Raw genomic sequence first — 17557 nt, 5'->3', positions numbered from 1 at the left:
AAAAAACCTATCACACTTCAAAATCTCCCTGCAGTGTCTCTCATCGAAGATCTTGTTTACTGACTGTGTTTTGATGCTTCCAAAAAAGTTTAAACGCTTTTTTTCTTCAATAACTTGAGTCAAACTAATCTGATAGGAAAGTGATTGGTCACAGGGTAGGGTACACGTGGTCCCATGTGTTGAGTAGTTGATATAAAGGACAGAGAGAGAGAGAGAGAGAACCATTGCATTTGGCATTTATTATGGTGAGGGGGATCATTTTTGCACTGGTCTTCGCTCTTGTGGGTAAGTTTATAATTCTTCATGTATTAGGCCTTGCAGAGAATCTTCATTCGAAGGATGCCAGGGACTACAGTTACAAGGACAGAATAGAGAAGCTGAGGTTGTTCTCCTTAGATTTAAGGGAAGGTTTAACGGAGGTGTCTAAAATTATGAAGGGCTTCTGGTCGAGTAATTATGGAGAAACTGTTTCCTCCGATGACCCGGGTTCGATTGTGGCCTCGGGTCACTGTCTGTGTGGAGTTTGCACAATCTCCCTGTGTCTGCGTGGGTTTTCTCCGGGTGCTCCGTTTTCCTTCCACAGGCCAAAGATGTGTAGGGTAGGTGGATTAGCCATGCTAAATTGCCCCTTAGTGTCAGGGGAATTAGAAGGATAAATACGTGGAGTTATGGGGATAGGACCTGGGTGGAATTGTTCTCAGTGCAGGCTCGATGGGCTGAATGGCCTCCTTCCGTATTGTAGGGATTCTATGTTTCGAAGTTTCAAAGTTTATTTGTTAGTGTCTCAAGTAGGCTGACATTAACGCTGCAATAAAGTTGCTGTGAAAATCCCCTAGTCGCCACACTCTGGCAGAGCCATCAAGAAATATAGAAACACAGAGGGACCTAGGTGTGCAAGTCCACAAATCCTTGAAAGTTGCAACACAGGTGGAGAAGGTGGTGAAGAAGGCATATGGTTTGCTTGCCTTTATAGGATGGAGTATAGAGTATAAAAGCTGGAGTCTGATGATGCAGCTGTATAGAACGCTGGTTAGGCCACATTTGGAGTACTGCGTCCAGTTCTGGTCGCCGCACTACCAGAAGGACGTGGAGGCGTTAGAGAGAGTGCAGAGAAGGTTTACCAGGATGTTGCCTGGTATGGAGGGTCTTAGCTATGAGGAGAGATTGGGTAAACTGGGGTTGTTCTCCTTGGAAAGACGGAGAATGAGGGGAAATCTAATAGAAGTGCGCAAGATTATGAAGGGGATAGATAGGGTGAACGGTGGGAAGCTTTTTCCCAGATCAGGAGTGACGATCATGAGGGGTCACGGGCTCAAGGTGAGAGGGGCGAAGTATAACTCAGATATTAGAGGGATGTTTTGTACACAGAGGGTGGTGGGGGCCTGGAATGCGCTGCCAAGTAGGGTGGTGGAGGCAGATACGCTGACATCGTTTAAGACTTACCTGGATAGTCACATAAGCAGCCTGGGAATGGAGGGATACAAACGATTGATCTAGTTGGACCAAGGAGCGGCACAGGCTTAGAGGGCCGAAGGGCCTGTTTCCTGTGCTGTACTGTTCTTTGTTCTTTGTTCTTTGGCACCTGTTCAAATACACTGAGGGAGAATTTAGCATGGCCAATACACCTAACCAGCATGACTTTTGACTGTGGGAGGAAACCGGAGTACCCGAAGGAAACCCACGCAGACACGGAGGAACATGCAAACTCCACACAGACAGCACCCCAAGACGGGAATTGAACCCGGGTGCCTGGCAATGCTAACCATTGAACCCGGGTCCCTGGCACTGTGAGGCAGAAATGCTAACCATTGTGCCACCATGCCGTCCTATGATTTTATGGTGGGAGGTTTGGCAAGTTGAGGACACAGATTTAATATAATTGACAAAAGAACCAGATTGCAGATGAGGAGGATTTTTTTTTACACAATGTGTTGTGGGGATCTGGAAAGTGCTGTTGGGACTGAAGGTGGAAGTTGATTTAACAGTAACTTTCAAAAAGAAATCAAATAAAAATTTGAAAAGGAACGAAAATTGCGGAGCTGTGGAGAAATTGTAGGGCTGTAGAACTAATTGGTTAGCTCTTTCAAAGAGCTAGTATGGGTGTGATGGGCTGAATGTCCTCCTGCTGTGCTGTAGGCTTCTATTTCTATAATCATTTTCAATGTAATTACTTATTCATGCAAGCAAATGAAAAGCAAAATTTTAAAATGACTTTATGAATGATGTCCTCTTTTTGATTTTGTGCTCTTTATTTTCCCGCAGGGAGCCAGCAATATGGTAAGGATATTTCTCTTCTGGATTTCAAGCGGCTGACAAATGTCATTTTTGGGGTTACTGCTGACCATGTCCATTCTTAAACTACCACTAACTACCTTTCCACACAGAGCCTTCTTTCAGTCAAGGCAAGACCTACATCTACCAGTACGAAGGAATCGTTCTGACAGGCCTACCTGAAAATGGCTTGGCCAAGGGAGGTCTCAAAATAACCAGCAAAGTTCAGATCAGTTTAATCGGTCAGAGGAAGCATCTCCTGAAGGTAAGGAACATTTGAACAATGGAAGAATGGTCAGCTGGCATGATTTAAATTGTACCAACATTTGTACCAAAAGAGTAGATTCAGAGAGAATGTTCCCAGTGGCGGGGGAGTCCAGAACTAGGGGTCATAGTTTGAGGATAAGGGGTAAACCTTTTGGGACTGAGGTGAGCAGAACGTTCTTCACCCAGAGTGTGGTGAATGTATGGAATTCACTACTGGTGAATGGCTGCTGCGTTAGGGCAAGTCAAGGATGGCACGGTGGCACAATGGTTAACACTGCTGCGTAGTGACTAGTGTTGGCGAGTAAATGTCGCCTTGCTTATAGCACCCACCTCCCAAAAACAAATTTGCAAAGAATCAGGGGAAAGGAATCAGTTTTAGTAGGAGATCAGGAAAAAATTAATTGACTCAAATACTGAGAACTGCAATATTAGAGGTCGAAATACCTGGGGCGGCATGATGGCACAGTGGTTAGCACTGCTGCCTCACAGCGCCAGGGACCCAGGTTCAATTCCGTCCTCGGGTCACTGTCTGTGTGGAGTTTGCACATTCTCCCCGTGTCTGCGTGGGTTTCCTCCGGGTGTTCCGGTTTCCTCCCACAGTCCAAAGATGTGCAGGTTAGGTTGATTGGCCATGCTAAATTGCCCCTTACTGTCAGGGGGTTAGCAGGGTAAATAAGTGGGGTTATGGGGATAGGGCCTGGGTGAATTGTGGTTGGTGCAGACTCGATGGGCCAAATGGTCTCCTTTTGCACTGTAGGGTTCAATGATTCTATGAAGCCAGTGCTGACCATGATGCCCTAACTAAACTAAAGAAAAAGACCTTCTGCCCTTACTCGGTCCGGATCCCTCTATTCCCTCCCTATTCATGTACCCATCCAGATGCCTCTTAAATGTTGCTAAGGTGCCGGCTTCTACCATCTCCTCTGGCAGCGCATTCCAGGCACCCACCACTCTCTGCGTGAAAAACTTCCCCCGCACATCTCCCTTAAACTTTCAACCTTGAACCTTGGACCTGTGCCCCCTTGTGTTTGACATTTCCACCCTGGGAAAAAGCCTCTGACTATCCACCCTGTCTGTGCCTCTCATAATTTTGTAAACCTCTATCAGATCTCCCCTCAGCCTGTTGAATGCTTTATTCTAAATTCTTTCCTGCCAGCACTTTGCTGCCCGACTACTATAACAGAGGTCTCCATGACTGCAAATCGTACATTACAATTCCTCTTTAAAAGTGTGAATAAAACACTGTCGTTAAGAAAGCCCAGCAACGCCTCTACTTTCTCAGAAGACTAAGGAAATTTGGCATGTCAGCTACAACTTTCACCAACTTTTACAGATGCACCAGAGAAAGCATTCTTTCTGGCTGTATCACAGCTTGGTATGCCTCCTGCTCTGTCCAAGACCGCAAGGAACTACAGAAGGTCATGAATGTAGTCCAATCCATCACGCAAACCAGCCTCCCATCCATTGATTCAGTCTACACTTCCCGCTGCCTCGGCAAAGCAGCCAGCATAATTAAGGAACCCCAGCACCCCGGGCATTCTCTCTTCCACCTTCTTCCGTCGGGAAAATGATACAAAAGTCTGAGGTCACGTACCAACCGACTCAAGAACAGCTTCTTCCCTGCTGCCGTCAGACTTTTGAATGGACCTACCTCGCACTTAGTTGATCTTTCTCTACACCCTAGCTATGACTGTAACACTACATTCTGCACTCTCTCCTCGCCTTCTCTATGAACGGTATGCTTTGTCTGTGCAGCACGCAAGAAACAATACTTTTCGCTGAATACCAATAGTAAATAAATAATAATAAATCAAATCAAATTAAATCAAAAACTCAGTATTTCACAGATTCTTCACATACCCGATGACATCTAATTTATAAGCATCCAAAGTAATAACTCCTAAAAATATAGATTGGTTTCCGAAAGCCATGAATGTTTCTTTTTAAGAGTAATTCTGTTCCCTTCCATCCCCAAGATCATCTCACCTCAAATTCAAGAGTACAGCGGGATATGGCCAAATGCTCACTATTTCCCAGCTCGGAAGCTGACTCGGAAGCTGAGCGCACAGCTGAGCAAGCCCGTCGAGTTCGAATACAGCCGTGGCCGAGTGGGGAACCTATACGCCGATCCAGACCTGTCTGAAAACATCCTCAACATCCACCGAGGCATCCTGAATATGCTGCAGATCAGTATCAAAAAGTCGCAGAATATTTATGAGTTGCAAGAGGTATGTCAATTATTTTTTTAAATGGCATCCGCGTTGGAGATGTGAATATCCTTTTCTGGGCCTGTATTTACTGCCCTTCCTTCGTCACCCTTAAAAAGGTGGGGGTGAGCTCGGGTGGCACAGTGGTTAGCATTGCTGCCTCACAGCACCAGGGATGCAGGTTCAATTCCCGGCTTGGGTCACTGTCTGTGTGGAGTTTGCACGTTCTCCCCGTGTCTGCATGGGTTTCCTCCAGATGCTCTGGTTTCCTCCCATAGTCCAAAGGACGTGCGGGTTAGGTGCATTGGCCATGCTAAATTCTCTCTCAGTGTACCCGAACAGGCGCCGGAGTGTGGTGACGAGGGGATTCCACAGTAACCTCATTGCAGTGTTAATATAAGCCTACTTGTGACTAATAAATAAAAAAACCTTAAGCTTTAAATCTTCTTGAACCAATACAGTCCGTGTGGTCAATTTGCTTTCACAATGGTACTTGGTGATGGGTTCCAGGATTTTGATCCAGAAACAATGAAGGAATGTCCCAAGTTGGGATCAGTGTGGGATTTGTAAGGTAGGATTTTACGGCCTTGCTTGGGCGAGACCGGAAATTCCCGCCCAAGTTCAACGGAGATTTTCGTTGTTGGACCCTCACCTGCGCCGAATCCGTGACGGAGAGTTAGCTGGAGGCGATTCGGCCGGAGAGTTAGCTGGAGGCGATTCGGCCGGAGAGTTAGCTGGAGGTGATGGTGATCCCAGCTATCGTCCTTCTGGATCCTGGAGTTTACAGGATTAGAAGGTGCTGCTGGTGAAGCCTTGGCAAGTTGCTGTGGTTCATCCAGTCATTAGTACGCGATGTAGCCACAGTGTGCCGGTGGTGGAGGGAGTGAATGTGTAATGTGTTGTTGGCTGACAAATAGGCAAAGTGCTGTATCCCAGATGGTAGCAAGTTGCATGAGTGTTGCTGGAGCTGCCTTCATCCAGGCAAGTGGAGAGAATTGCATCACATTTTTGACTTGCACCTTGTAGATAAGTACAAAGGCTTGGGGTGTCAAGAGGTGAGTTGGCCACTGTGGAATACCTGGCCTTAGCACTCCTCTAGTCACCATTGAGAAGGTCGCGGTCATGCCTTCTTGCCCTCTGATAGTCTGTGTGGTGTAGGTACTCCCAAACTGTTACTCGAAAGGAAGTTCCAGGATTTGGACCCTGCGACAGTGCAGGAGTGGTGATGTGATTCCGAGTTCTGCGGAATTCCCTGCCCAGTGAAGCATTTGAGTCTACCTCATTGAATATTTTTAAGGCAAGGCCAGATAAACTTTTGAACAGTAAAGGAATTAAGAGCTATGGTGAGCGGGCGGGTAAGTGGAGCTGAGCCCATGAAAAGATCATGATCTTATTGAATGGTCATTTCAATAAGGGGCCAGATGGCCTACTCCTGCTTCTAGTTCTTATGTCCTTATGAGTTAGGATTGGTGTGGCTTTTGAAGAGGAACTTAGAGGTGATGGTGTTCCCAGGCTAACCTTCTCTTTCCAGGGGATATTTGCCGATTATGTAATATGACAGAATGTTTGTGATATTTTCTTCCATGTTGTACTGTACATGCACTGATCAAGTCTGCGCTTATATCTAGAATGGGGTGGAAGGAATCTGCCACACGAGCTATGTAATTCAGGAAAACAAGAAGAGTGGAATTGTTACTATCACAAAATCCAAGGATCTGAACAAGTGCCAGGAGAAAATCTCAGAGAACCAGGGTTCTGCTTATACTCAGCTATGTGAAACCTGCCAGCTGGTAAGTACACAGATTATGTTTCTAGTTGCAAAATATCGGATAAGCAGAGAAATTGGATAAATATTTACAACATTTAAATGATCATTGGTAATAGCTCGATGGGAAACCTCTCTCGCCTCCTGAGTCAGATGGTTGTATATTCAAGTCCCATTCCAAAGACTTTTTGTCAATTTATTCGAGGACCATAGTCTTCACTGGCTAGACCAGCATTCAATGTCCATCTCACTAGCACAGTGGTTAGCACTGCTGCTTCACAGCGCCAGGAACCCAGGTTCGATTCCCGGCTTGGGTGACTGTGTGGAGTTTGCACATTCTCCCGTGTCTGCGTGGGTTTCCTCCAGGGTGCTCCGGTTTCCTCCCACAATCCAAAGATGTGCAGTTCAGGTTGATTGACCATGCTAAATTGCCCCTGAGTGTCCGAACGTGTTTGAGTTAAGGGGATTAATTGAGTAAATACGCAAGGTTATAGGGATAAGACCTGGGTAAGATGCTCTGTTGCAGAGTCGGTGCAAAACTCCATGGGCCAAGTGGCCTCCTTCAGTGCATAGGGATTCTATGGATCTAATTTCCCTTGAAAAGAGGGTGGTGAGCTGCCTTCTTGAACCCCCTGTGGTGTAGGTACACCCACAGTGCTGTTCGGGAAGGAGTTCCAGGATTTTGACACAGGAGCCGTGAAGGGATGGTCGATATATTTCCAAGTCAAGATGCTGAGTGGTTTGGAGGGGAACCTTCAAGTGGTGGTGTTCCCAGGTATCTGCTGCCCTTGTCTTTCTAGATAATAATGGTCGTAGGTTTGGAAGATGTTGCCTAAGGAGCCTTGGTGAATTCTTGCAGTACACATAATCCAGGCTGATGGTTTAGTGTAGCACTGAGAGAGTGCTGCTCGATCAGAAGTGCCACCTTTTGGATGAGTTAAATTGAGGCTCCGTCCGTTATCTCAGGCGGATGGAAAAGATGCCATGGCATAGCTTCGAAGAAGACCAAGGGAGTTAGCCTTGGTAGCCTGGCCAATACTTAAACCTCAATCAACACCACAAAAGCAGATTATCTGGACATTTTCTATTGTTGCTTGTGGGATCTTTGGCACAAATTGGAAGTAACATTTCCCACAGTGACTCCATTGGTGTAAAGTGCTTTAACATTCCCTGGGATAGAGTCATAGAGGTTTACAGCATGGAATCATGCCCTTCGGCCCAACTTGTACATGCCGACCTTTTTTTTACCACTAAGCTGGTCCCAATTGCCCGCGTTTGGCCCATACCCCTCTATACCCCTCTATACCCATGTAAATGTCTAAATGCTTTTTAAAAGACAAAATTGTACCCGCCTCTACTGCTATCTCTGGCAGCTTGTTCCAGATGCTCACCACCCTCTGAGTGAAAAAACTGCCCCCCTGGATCCTTTTGTATCTCTCCCCCTCACCTTTAACTTATACCCTTTAATTTTAGACTCCCCTACCTTTGGGAAAAGATATTGACTATCTAGCTGATCTTTGCCCCTCATTATTTTATAGACCCCTATAAGATCACCCCTCAGCCTCTTACGCTCCAGGGAAAAAAGTCCCAGTCAATCCAGCGTCTCCTTATAATTCAAACCATCAAGTCCCAGTAGCATCCTAGTAAACCTTTTCTGTGCTCTTTCTAGTTTAATAATGGAGCAATGAAATGAAACAGTGGGCATAGAAAGGTGAAACATTGTGTACCGTTTTGCATTTGTACATTAAAATGTTATCTCTGTACTGAAGTGAATATGAAAGGATTGAACAGTTTTCAGTTGTGGAAATGTTTTCTTAACATCTTTTTCAAGTTCTTGGACATATTCCAGGAAGCTTTGTCAGCTCCAGCCCCTCCCGCTTGTTCTAACCGGCCCTCTCCCCCTCTCTCGCCTATTGCAAATTATCCATCCTTTCCACTTTATTGGCACTGCTACAATCCATTCTCCTTCTTTTCTTCTCTATTCTCCTTCTTCATCCTCACTCCATCAGTGTTGAAATTAGATGGATGATTCCACGATGTGATGTTATGTGAAGGCTCGTAACGTGCAATTCCCAGAACAGAGAGTTCTCTCGATGCCTGGAAACAATTATTCCTCCTCAAACCACCAAAAAAAAATGATCAGGTCATTTTGTGAACTCGTGCTGTGCACAAACTGGCATTCCTGCCTCCCTATATTATACCTTTGTCTACACGTTGTGGTGAACCATAGATGGTTAGCACTATGGGTACTTGTACATATGTTACTGTTGTCACTGTTGGGGTTAGGGTTGGGGTGTTCTACCTGTTGGTATTGTTCTGTGGTACACTCCGGTTGGCTCCGCCTACCTGTAGGAATATAAAGGTCACTGCACTGCCTGGTGACCCTTTAGTCTGGGATTGTATTGTTATATAGTATGCTCCATTCTTGTTACTAATAAAAGCCTTTATTTCCCGGGTACGATCCAGCCTCCCGAGTGATTTAATCGCGCATCAATTTTATTAGCAATAAATTTGGTTAAAAAAAAAACCATGGAGCAAATGTTAAAACCCGATCGGCTTACCTTAGATCCGCGTGCCGCTGGAGCGTCGAACACTTTCGACCATTGGTTGAAGTGTTTTCAAGACTATATCGATGCCTCAACAGCCATTCAAAACGACGCCGATAGACTGCGGGTCCTCCACGCAAGGGTAAGCGACACTGTATATTCAACAATCCGCGATGCCCAAGACTATAAAGGGGCCATCGAACTACTTAAGAAACTGTACAACAAACCGCCAAATGAGATTCATGCTCGACACCTTCTAGCCACTCGACGGCGGCAGCCCGGTGAAACGACGGGACAGTACCTGTGCGAACTTCAGCAGCTAGCCAGAGCCTGCAATTGCAAGCCAGTGTCGGCGGCCCAGTATACTAACGATTTGATCCGAGATGTGTTCGTGGCGGGAATCGGCTCATCCTATATTCGCCTGCGGCTGCTAGAGCAAAGTAACTTAGACCTAGCTAAGACGGTGGAATTGGCTGATGCGATGGAAACGGCCTCCAGAAGTCTAGAAACCTACCCCACCGACCACGTGGGAACATCGTGGCAAGTACAGCCACCGACTCAACTCTACCCAGGGGCTCCGAGGAACTGCGCGATCGTGCTTTCAACCTCGGACCTGACGACGGCGGCAGCTCCAGGAGGCCCGCGGTGCTATTTCTGTGGATTGGCAAAACACCCTCGGCAGCGATGTCCGGCCAGAACGGTATTTTGCTCCGCGTGTGGGAAGAAAGGGCACTATGCCAAAGTGTGCAGAGCTAAACCACCCTCGAAGCCAAGCAGTGCGGCGTGTGATTCTCCAGAATCTGTCTCCTTGTCTCCGGCTTCATCGAGGTCTTCCACCATGTGCGATTCACGAGCGCCGCCATTCCTGACGACGACGACGCAAGACACGTGCGACCTGCGGGTGCCGCCACTTTCAACGCCACCGACCACGTGCAATCCATGGGCGCAGCCATTTTGGTCGGCACCGACCGCAGACGACCAGCAGGGGTCATCATCATCGACCATCTCAGCTGCCTGCAGTTGCACTCAAGATTCAACGGTGGCGTCAATCATCCTGGACCAGGCCAAGCCTCACAGACTCGACAAGTCCATGATGGGCATAGAGGTAAACGGACGCCTGATACATTGTCTGTTTGACAGCGGGAGCACGGAGAGTTTCATTCATCCTGACACCGTGAAACGGTGCGGTCTCCGAGTACAGACTGTCAGACAGACAATTTCTATGGCGTCGAGGTCCCGATCTGTTACTGTTCTTGGGAGCTGCGTGGTAAACCTAACGGTGCGGGGCACAGTTTATGAGAACTTCAGGCTCCTCGTGTTACCGCACCTTTGCGCTCCGATACTCCTGGGACTAGACTTTATGGTCCACCTGAGGAGTGTGACCCTGCAGTACGATGGGCCACTCCCTCCACTTTCAGTGGGAGAGCAGCACCTTCCAAATTGCCCAGCGCGCTCCACGTGCAGTCTCTCGATACTCAGAATCACCCCGCCATCTTTATTCGAGAATCTCGTGCCAGGCTGCAAGCCCATCACAATTAAGAGCAGGCGTTACAGCGCTGAGGATCGGATCTTTATTCGATCTGAGGTTCAGCGGCTCCTCAGGGAAGGGATAATTCAACCTAGCACTAGCCCATGGAGAGCACAAGTCGTGGTGGTTAAAACTGGAGACAAGCCCCGGATGATCATAGACTATAGTCAGACCATTAATAGATACACGCAGCTGGACGCGTACCCTCTCCCGCGCATATCTGACATGGTCAACCAGATTGCGCAGTACCAGGTGTTCTCCACCATTGACTTGAAGTCAGCCTACCACCAGCTCCCCATTCGCCCAGAAGACCGAAAATATACGGCCTTTGAGGCGGATGGTCGTCTCTACCACTTCTTAAGGGTCCCCTTTGGCGTCACGAATGGGGTCTCGGTCTTCCAGCGTGCTATGGACCGAATGGTGGACCAAAACGGGCTACGGGCTGCCTTCCCGTACCTGGACAACGTCACTATCTGCGGCCATGACCAGCAGGACCACGATGCCAATCTCCTAAAGTTTTTACGCACTGCGTCTCGCCTGAATCTGACGTATAACAGGGAGAAGTGTGTATTTAGCAAGCGCCGCCTAGCAATTCTCGGATAAGTGGTGGAAAACGGGGTCCTTGGCCCTGACCCAGACCGTATGCGTCCCCTCCTTGAACTTCCCCTACCCACTAGCATCAAAGCACTGAGAAGATGCTTAGGCTTCTTTTCGTATTACGCACAGTGGGTTCCCAATTATGCGGACAAAGCCCATCCGCTCATAAACTCTACCTCTTTTCCCCTGGCAGCAGAGGCTCGCTTAGCCTTTGAAGGGATAAAAGCTGACATCGCGAAAGCCACGATGCACGCTGTAGACGAGTCCATCACCTTTCAGGTGGAGAGCGATGCATCTGATTTTGCCCTGGCCGCCACACTTAACCAGGCGGGCAGGCCCGTCGCCTTTTTCTCTCGCACCCTCCAAGGCCCTGAAATTCGGCACTCCGCGGTGGAAAAAGAGGCTCAGGCCATTGTGGAGGCCGTCCGGCATTGGCGCCATTACTTGGCTGGAAAACGATTCACCCTGCTCACGGGCCAGCGGTCCGTGGCGTTCATGTTCAACAACACGTTACGGGGTAAGATCAAAAATGATAAAATCTTGAGGTGGAGAATCGAACTCTCCACCTACAACTATGATATCATGTACCGTCCGGGGAAGCTCAGTGAGCCCTCGGATGCCCTGTCGCGTGGAACATGTGCCAGTGTGCAGGAGGATCGGCTACAGGCCCTCCACAATGATCTCTGCCATCCGGGGAACACGCGGCCCTTCCATTTTGTAAAGGCCCGGAATCTACCCTACTCAGTAGAGGATGTCAGGTCAATAACCCGAAGCAGCCAGGTATGTGCTGAATGCAAGCCGCACTTCTACCGACCTGACAGGGCACACCTCATTAAAGCCACTCGCCCTTTTGAAAGACTGAGTGTGGATTTCAAGGGCCCCCTTCCTTCGACAGATCGGAATGTGTACTTCCTCAACATGATTGACGAGTACTCCCGATTCCCTTTTGCCATTCCCTGTTCAGACATGACCGCTGCCATGGTTATCAAAGCATTGCAGGATCTTTTCACCCTGTTTGGTTATCCCAGCTATATCCACAGTGATAGGGGCTCGTCGCTTATGAGTGACGACTTGAGGCAATACCTGCTCTCAAAAGGGATTGCATCAAGTAGAACTACGAGTTACAACCCCAGGGGTAACGGGCAGGTTGAAAGAGAAAATGCTACGGTCTGGAAGGCTGTCTTACTGGCGTTGAGGTCTAAGGGTCTTCCAGTCTCCCGTTGGCAGGAGGTACTCCCTGATGCGCTCCATTCAATCCGGTCCCTCCTGTGTACGGCAACCAACGCTACCCCACATGAGCGGATGTTTATCTTCCCTAGGAAGTCTTCCTCTGGGACCTCACTGCCATCTTGGTTGATGTACTCAGGACCTGTCCTCCTGCGGCGGCATGTTAGGACCCGCAAGTCCGACCCTTTGGTTGAACAGGTCCATCTCCTCCAAGCCAACCCTCAATATGCCTATGTGGCATATCCTGACGGGCGAGAGGACACGGTCTCTATTCGAGATCTGGCGCCTGCAGGGGACTTGGAAACCCCCGTCGCTCCCGCACCCCTGGTTAGGGACCCCTTGACCTTTATCTCCCCTCCTGACACGGCACGGGCAGTATCGGGACCACCACTTAATCCTCTTACTCCCGTGTGCAGCTTGCCTGAGTCCAGGAGATTGTCGCCACCTCGGGGCGTTCCCGAGTCCAGGAGATTGTCGCCACCTCGTGGTCCACCTGTCCGTGAGGAACTGGAGGAGTCACTGGACACCGCCTTGGAGAGAGGGTCATCACGGTCACCAGAACCGGCGCTACTGCCAGTGTTGAGGAGGTCGCAGAGACGGTGCGGCCCTCCGATACGACTGAATTTGTGAATATATGGACAGTTCATACTGGGTTTTTTTTGCCCCACCGGCCTTTGTTTTAAAGGAGGGGTGAATGTGGTGAACCATAGATGGTTACCACTATGGGTACTGAACCATAGATGGTTTGCACTATGGGTACTTCTACATATGTTACTGTTGTCACTGTTGGGGTTCGGGTTGGGGTGTTCTACCTGTTGGTATTGTTCTGTGGTACACTCCGGTTGGCTCCGCCTACCTGTAGGAGTATAAAGGTCACTGCACTGCCTGGTGACCCTTTAGTCTGGGATTGTATTGTTATATAGTATGCTCCATTCTTGTTACTAATAAAAGCCTTCATTTCCCGGGTACGATCCAGCCTCCCGAGTGATTTAATCGTGCATCACACATCAAAAATATTTCATTGATATTAGGACGCAATGGGAGGGAAGGGAGGCAATGGCCTAGTGGTGTTATCGCTAGACTGTTAATCCTGAAACTCAGCTAATGTTCTGGGGACCTGGATCAAATCTCTTCCACGGCAGATGGTGGAATTTGAATTCAATTTTTAAAATTAATCTGGGATTAGGAATCAACTGATGACCAGGAAACCATTGTCAATTGTCGGAAAAACCCATCTGGTTCACTAATGTCCTTTGGGGAAGGAAATCTGCTGTCCTTAGCCGGCCTGGCCTACATGTGACTGCAGAGCCACAACAATATGGTTGACTCTCAACTGCCCTCTGAAATGGCCTCGCAAGCCATTCAGTTCAAGGATAACAAGAGTCATAGAGGTTTACAGCATGGAAACAGGACCTTCGGCCCAAGTTGTTCATGCCGCCCTTTTTTTTTTAACAACTAAGCCAATCTCATTTTCTCACGCTCATATCCCATATCCTTCGATAGCCATCTCACTCAAGTAACTGTCTAAATGCTTTTTAAAAGACAAATTTGTATCCACCTCTTCTACTACCTCTGGCAGCTTGTTCCAGACACTCACCACCCTCTGTGTGAAATAATTGCCCCTCTGGACCCTTTTGTATCTCTCCCCTCTCACCTTAAACCTATGCCCTCTAGTTTTTGACTCCCCTACCTTTGGGAAAAAATATTGACTATCGAGCTAATCTATGCCGCTCATTATTTTATAGACCTCAGCCTTCTATACTCCAGAAAAAAAAGTCCCAGTCTATCCAGCCTCTCCTTATAACTCAAACCATCAAGTCCTGGTAGCATCCTAGTAAATCTCTTTTGCACTCTTTCTAGTTTAATAATATCCTTTCTATAATAGGGTGACCAGAACTGGACACAGTATTCCAAGTGTGGCCTTACCAATGTCTTGTACAACTTCAACAAGATGTCCCAACTCCTGTGCTCAATGTTCTGACCAATGAAACCAAGCATGCTGAATGCCTTCTTCACCATTCTGTTCCCCTGTGACTCCACTTTCAAGGAGCTATGAACATGTATCCCTAGACCTCTTTGTTCTGTAACTCTCCCCAACGCCCTACCATTAACTGAGTAAGTCATGCCCTGTTTCAATCTACCAAAATGCATCACCTCGCATTTATCTAAATTAATCTCCATCTGCCATTCATCAGCCCACTGGCCCAATTGATCAAGATCCTGTTGCAATCCGAGATAACCTTCTTCACTGTCCACTATGCCACCAATCTTGGTGTCATCTGCAAACTTACTAACCATGCCTCCTATATTCTCATCCAAATCATTAACATAAATTACAAATAACAGTGGACCCAGCACCGATTCCTGAGGTGCACCGCTGGTCACAGGTCTCCAGTTTGAAAAACAACTCTCTACAACTATCCTCTGTCTTCTGTCAGCAAGCCAATTTTGTGTCCATTTGGCTACCTCACCCTGGATCCCGTGAGATTTTATCTTATGCAACAACCTACCATGTGGTACCTTGCCAAAGGCCTTGCTAAAGTCCATGTAGACAACATCAACTCAACTGCCTTCATCTACCTTCTTGGTTACCCCTTCAAAAAACTCAATCAAATTTGTGAGACATGATTTTCCACTCACAAAGCCATGCTGACTGTCCCTAATCAGTCCTCAGGATGGGCAATGAATGCTGGCCAGTCAGCAACTCCCATATCCCACAAATGAATAATAAAAAATGGTGGAAGGTGCAATAAAAATGCAGATTCTCTTGAAGCAGGATCTGAAACTCTTCATCTCCCTCAGTCTCCCTTTTCTTCAAAAATCTCCAGCCATTAAACCCATGTTTAGCATCGTCTAAACACATATCTTTGTTTGATGTATCTTTTCTCTTAAACAATGTGGCCTCCTGCGTTATGAGTACTGATCCCTTTCTTCTTGGTTTATCCATAGGGAATAATCTGCCAAGTATTTCACACCTCTTAGCACGGCTGCCTCTCAGTGCCAGGGACCCGGTTTCAACTCTGGCTTCGGGTGACTGTCTGTATGGAGTCTGCACATTCTCCCGTGTCTGCGTGCGTTTCCTCCCAAACTCCAAAGATAGTTTAGGCATAGCATCACTGAATCATAGAATCCCTACAGTTCAGCAGGAGGACATTTGGCCCATAGAGCCTGCACCGACAACAATCCCACCCAGGAACTATCCCTGCAACCCCATGCATTTACCCTACTAATCCCCCTGACACTAAGGGGCAATTTAACATGGCCAATCCACCTAACCTGCACATCTTAGGTGGATTGGCCATGCTAAATTTCCCCTTAGTGTCAGGAAGATTAGCAGAGTAAATACATGGGGTTACAGGGATAGGACCTGGGTTATCGTTGGTGCAGACTCAATGGGCCGAATGAGGAGTTCCCAATGTAGGAGTTCTATGATTCTATGCCTAAACATTTTCAATGAACTGGACCTTTCCTCCTGCATTCCCATCACCCTCTGGAACAACAATGAGAGTGATCCTTTCCTATATATTTCTGCATGGAATTCAGCTTGACCGGGTTCGATGGTTTAAAACAGGTGATAGGGAATAGGCAGCCCATGTTACTCTCCCGATTTTTTAAACTCACATTGAAGTCAATGTAAATACACTTTACAGAATCGCATCAAGTCTGAATTTAGTCATGGCAATAGTTTACCTTTTCAAAGGTTTTTCCGTAGTCTTCAGATTAACCTCGAGTCACTGAGGCAATGGAGGCAAATGGTTGCCACATGTAAGGGTTTCCAATGTGATTTCTACTTCCCAGTTAGACTTGTGTCGATGGAAAGAGACTTAAGAAAAGGCAACAATAATCAGACAGCTTCTGTTTTCTTCTGATGCAGAAAGGTAAGAATCTGCGGAGTCTCTCCACCTACTCGTACGCGATCAAACTTATAGAAAACGAGGCGGTGATTATCGAAGTGTTCAGTAAAGAGACACACCAGTTCACACCGTTCAATGAACTTGATGGTGCGGCCAGCACGGAATCCAGGTAAGAGCTCTTCTCCAATGTGCACGTATCTACATAAAGTTCCAAATCCTGCCTGAGTATAATCCATTCTTTCCCTGCAGGTTATTTATCTGCTGGTTGCCTGGGATGGAGTATTTGAAGGAGAGACTGGATAGGCTTGGATTGTTTTCTGTCGAGCAGAGAAGGCTGACGGGGGGACATGATTGAGGTGTACAAGATTATGAGGGGTATGGGCATTGCGAATAGGAAACAGCTGTTCCCCTTAGTCGAGGAGGTCAATCACGAGGGGGCATGGTTTTAGGGTGAGGGGCAGGAGATCCAGAGGGGATTTGAGAAAGAAATTCACTCAGAGGGTGTTGGGAATCTGGAATGCACTGCCCGGGAAGGCTGGAAACCTTATAACCATTAAAGAGTATTTGGATGAGCACTTGAAATATCATAACATTCAAGGATATGTGGGCGGCATGGTACATTAACACTGCAATGGTAGCACAGTGGTTAGCACTGCTGCTTCACAGCTCCAGCGACCTGGGTTCGATTCCCGGCTTGGGTCACTGGCTGTGTGGAGTTTGCACATTCTCCACGTGTCTGCGTGGGTTTCCTCCGGGTGCTCCGGTTTCCTCCCACAGTCCAAAGATGTGCGGGTTAGGTTGATTGGCCATGCTAAAATTGCCCCTTAGTGTCCTGGGATGCGTAGATTAGAGGGATTAGTGGATAAAATATGTAGGGATATGGGGGTAGGGCCTGGGTGGGATTGTGGTCGGTGCAGACTCGATGGGCCGAATGGCCTCTTTCTGTACTGTAGGGATTCTATGATTTCTATGATATGGGACAAGTGCTGGAAAGAGAGATTAGCGTGACTTTAGTGTGAGTTATAGTCAGTGCGGACTTGATGGACTGAAGGGCCTTTTCTGTGCTGTGCGACTCAATGACTATGGAGGGAATTTTCCCGTCCCGCCCGCCACAGGAATTGTAGTGAGTGGGGAGTGTGCAGACCATGGAATGGTCCGTTGACCTCAGGCGGGATTTTCCAGTTTTGGGGCGAGCGTGGCCAGAAAACCCCATCCTATGCCTCTAGGATTGTGTTTTCCCCCGCCACTTTGTTTCCTGAAGGCATCGCTTCCATGCTGTGCTACATCAGGTAGCC

General features: G+C 47.7%; 1 protein-coding gene across 2 annotated transcripts in view; it reads left to right on the top strand.

Annotated features, from left to right (window-relative positions):
- Positions 1–207: 207 nt before the first annotated feature.
- Positions 208–17557, top strand: part of LOC144497551 (vitellogenin-like) — a 107526-nt gene continuing 90176 nt past the window's right edge. For both annotated transcript variants that reach the window (XM_078218971.1, XM_078218970.1), the window contains exons 1-6: positions 208–285; positions 2263–2277; positions 2385–2536; positions 4515–4766; positions 6374–6535; positions 16283–16431. In XM_078218971.1, the coding sequence (XP_078075097.1) occupies positions 243–285; positions 2263–2277; positions 2385–2536; positions 4515–4766; positions 6374–6535; positions 16283–16431 (773 nt within the window). In that variant the 5' untranslated portion in view covers positions 208–242. The remainder of the gene's footprint in view (positions 286–2262; positions 2278–2384; positions 2537–4514; positions 4767–6373; positions 6536–16282; positions 16432–17557) is intronic.

This window comes from Mustelus asterias, chromosome 8 (genome assembly GCF_964213995.1).
Source record: "Mustelus asterias chromosome 8, sMusAst1.hap1.1, whole genome shotgun sequence".
Classification (NCBI taxonomy): Eukaryota; Metazoa; Chordata; class Chondrichthyes; order Carcharhiniformes; family Triakidae; genus Mustelus; species Mustelus asterias.
This window is presented reverse-complemented; position numbering and strand designations above follow the sequence as displayed.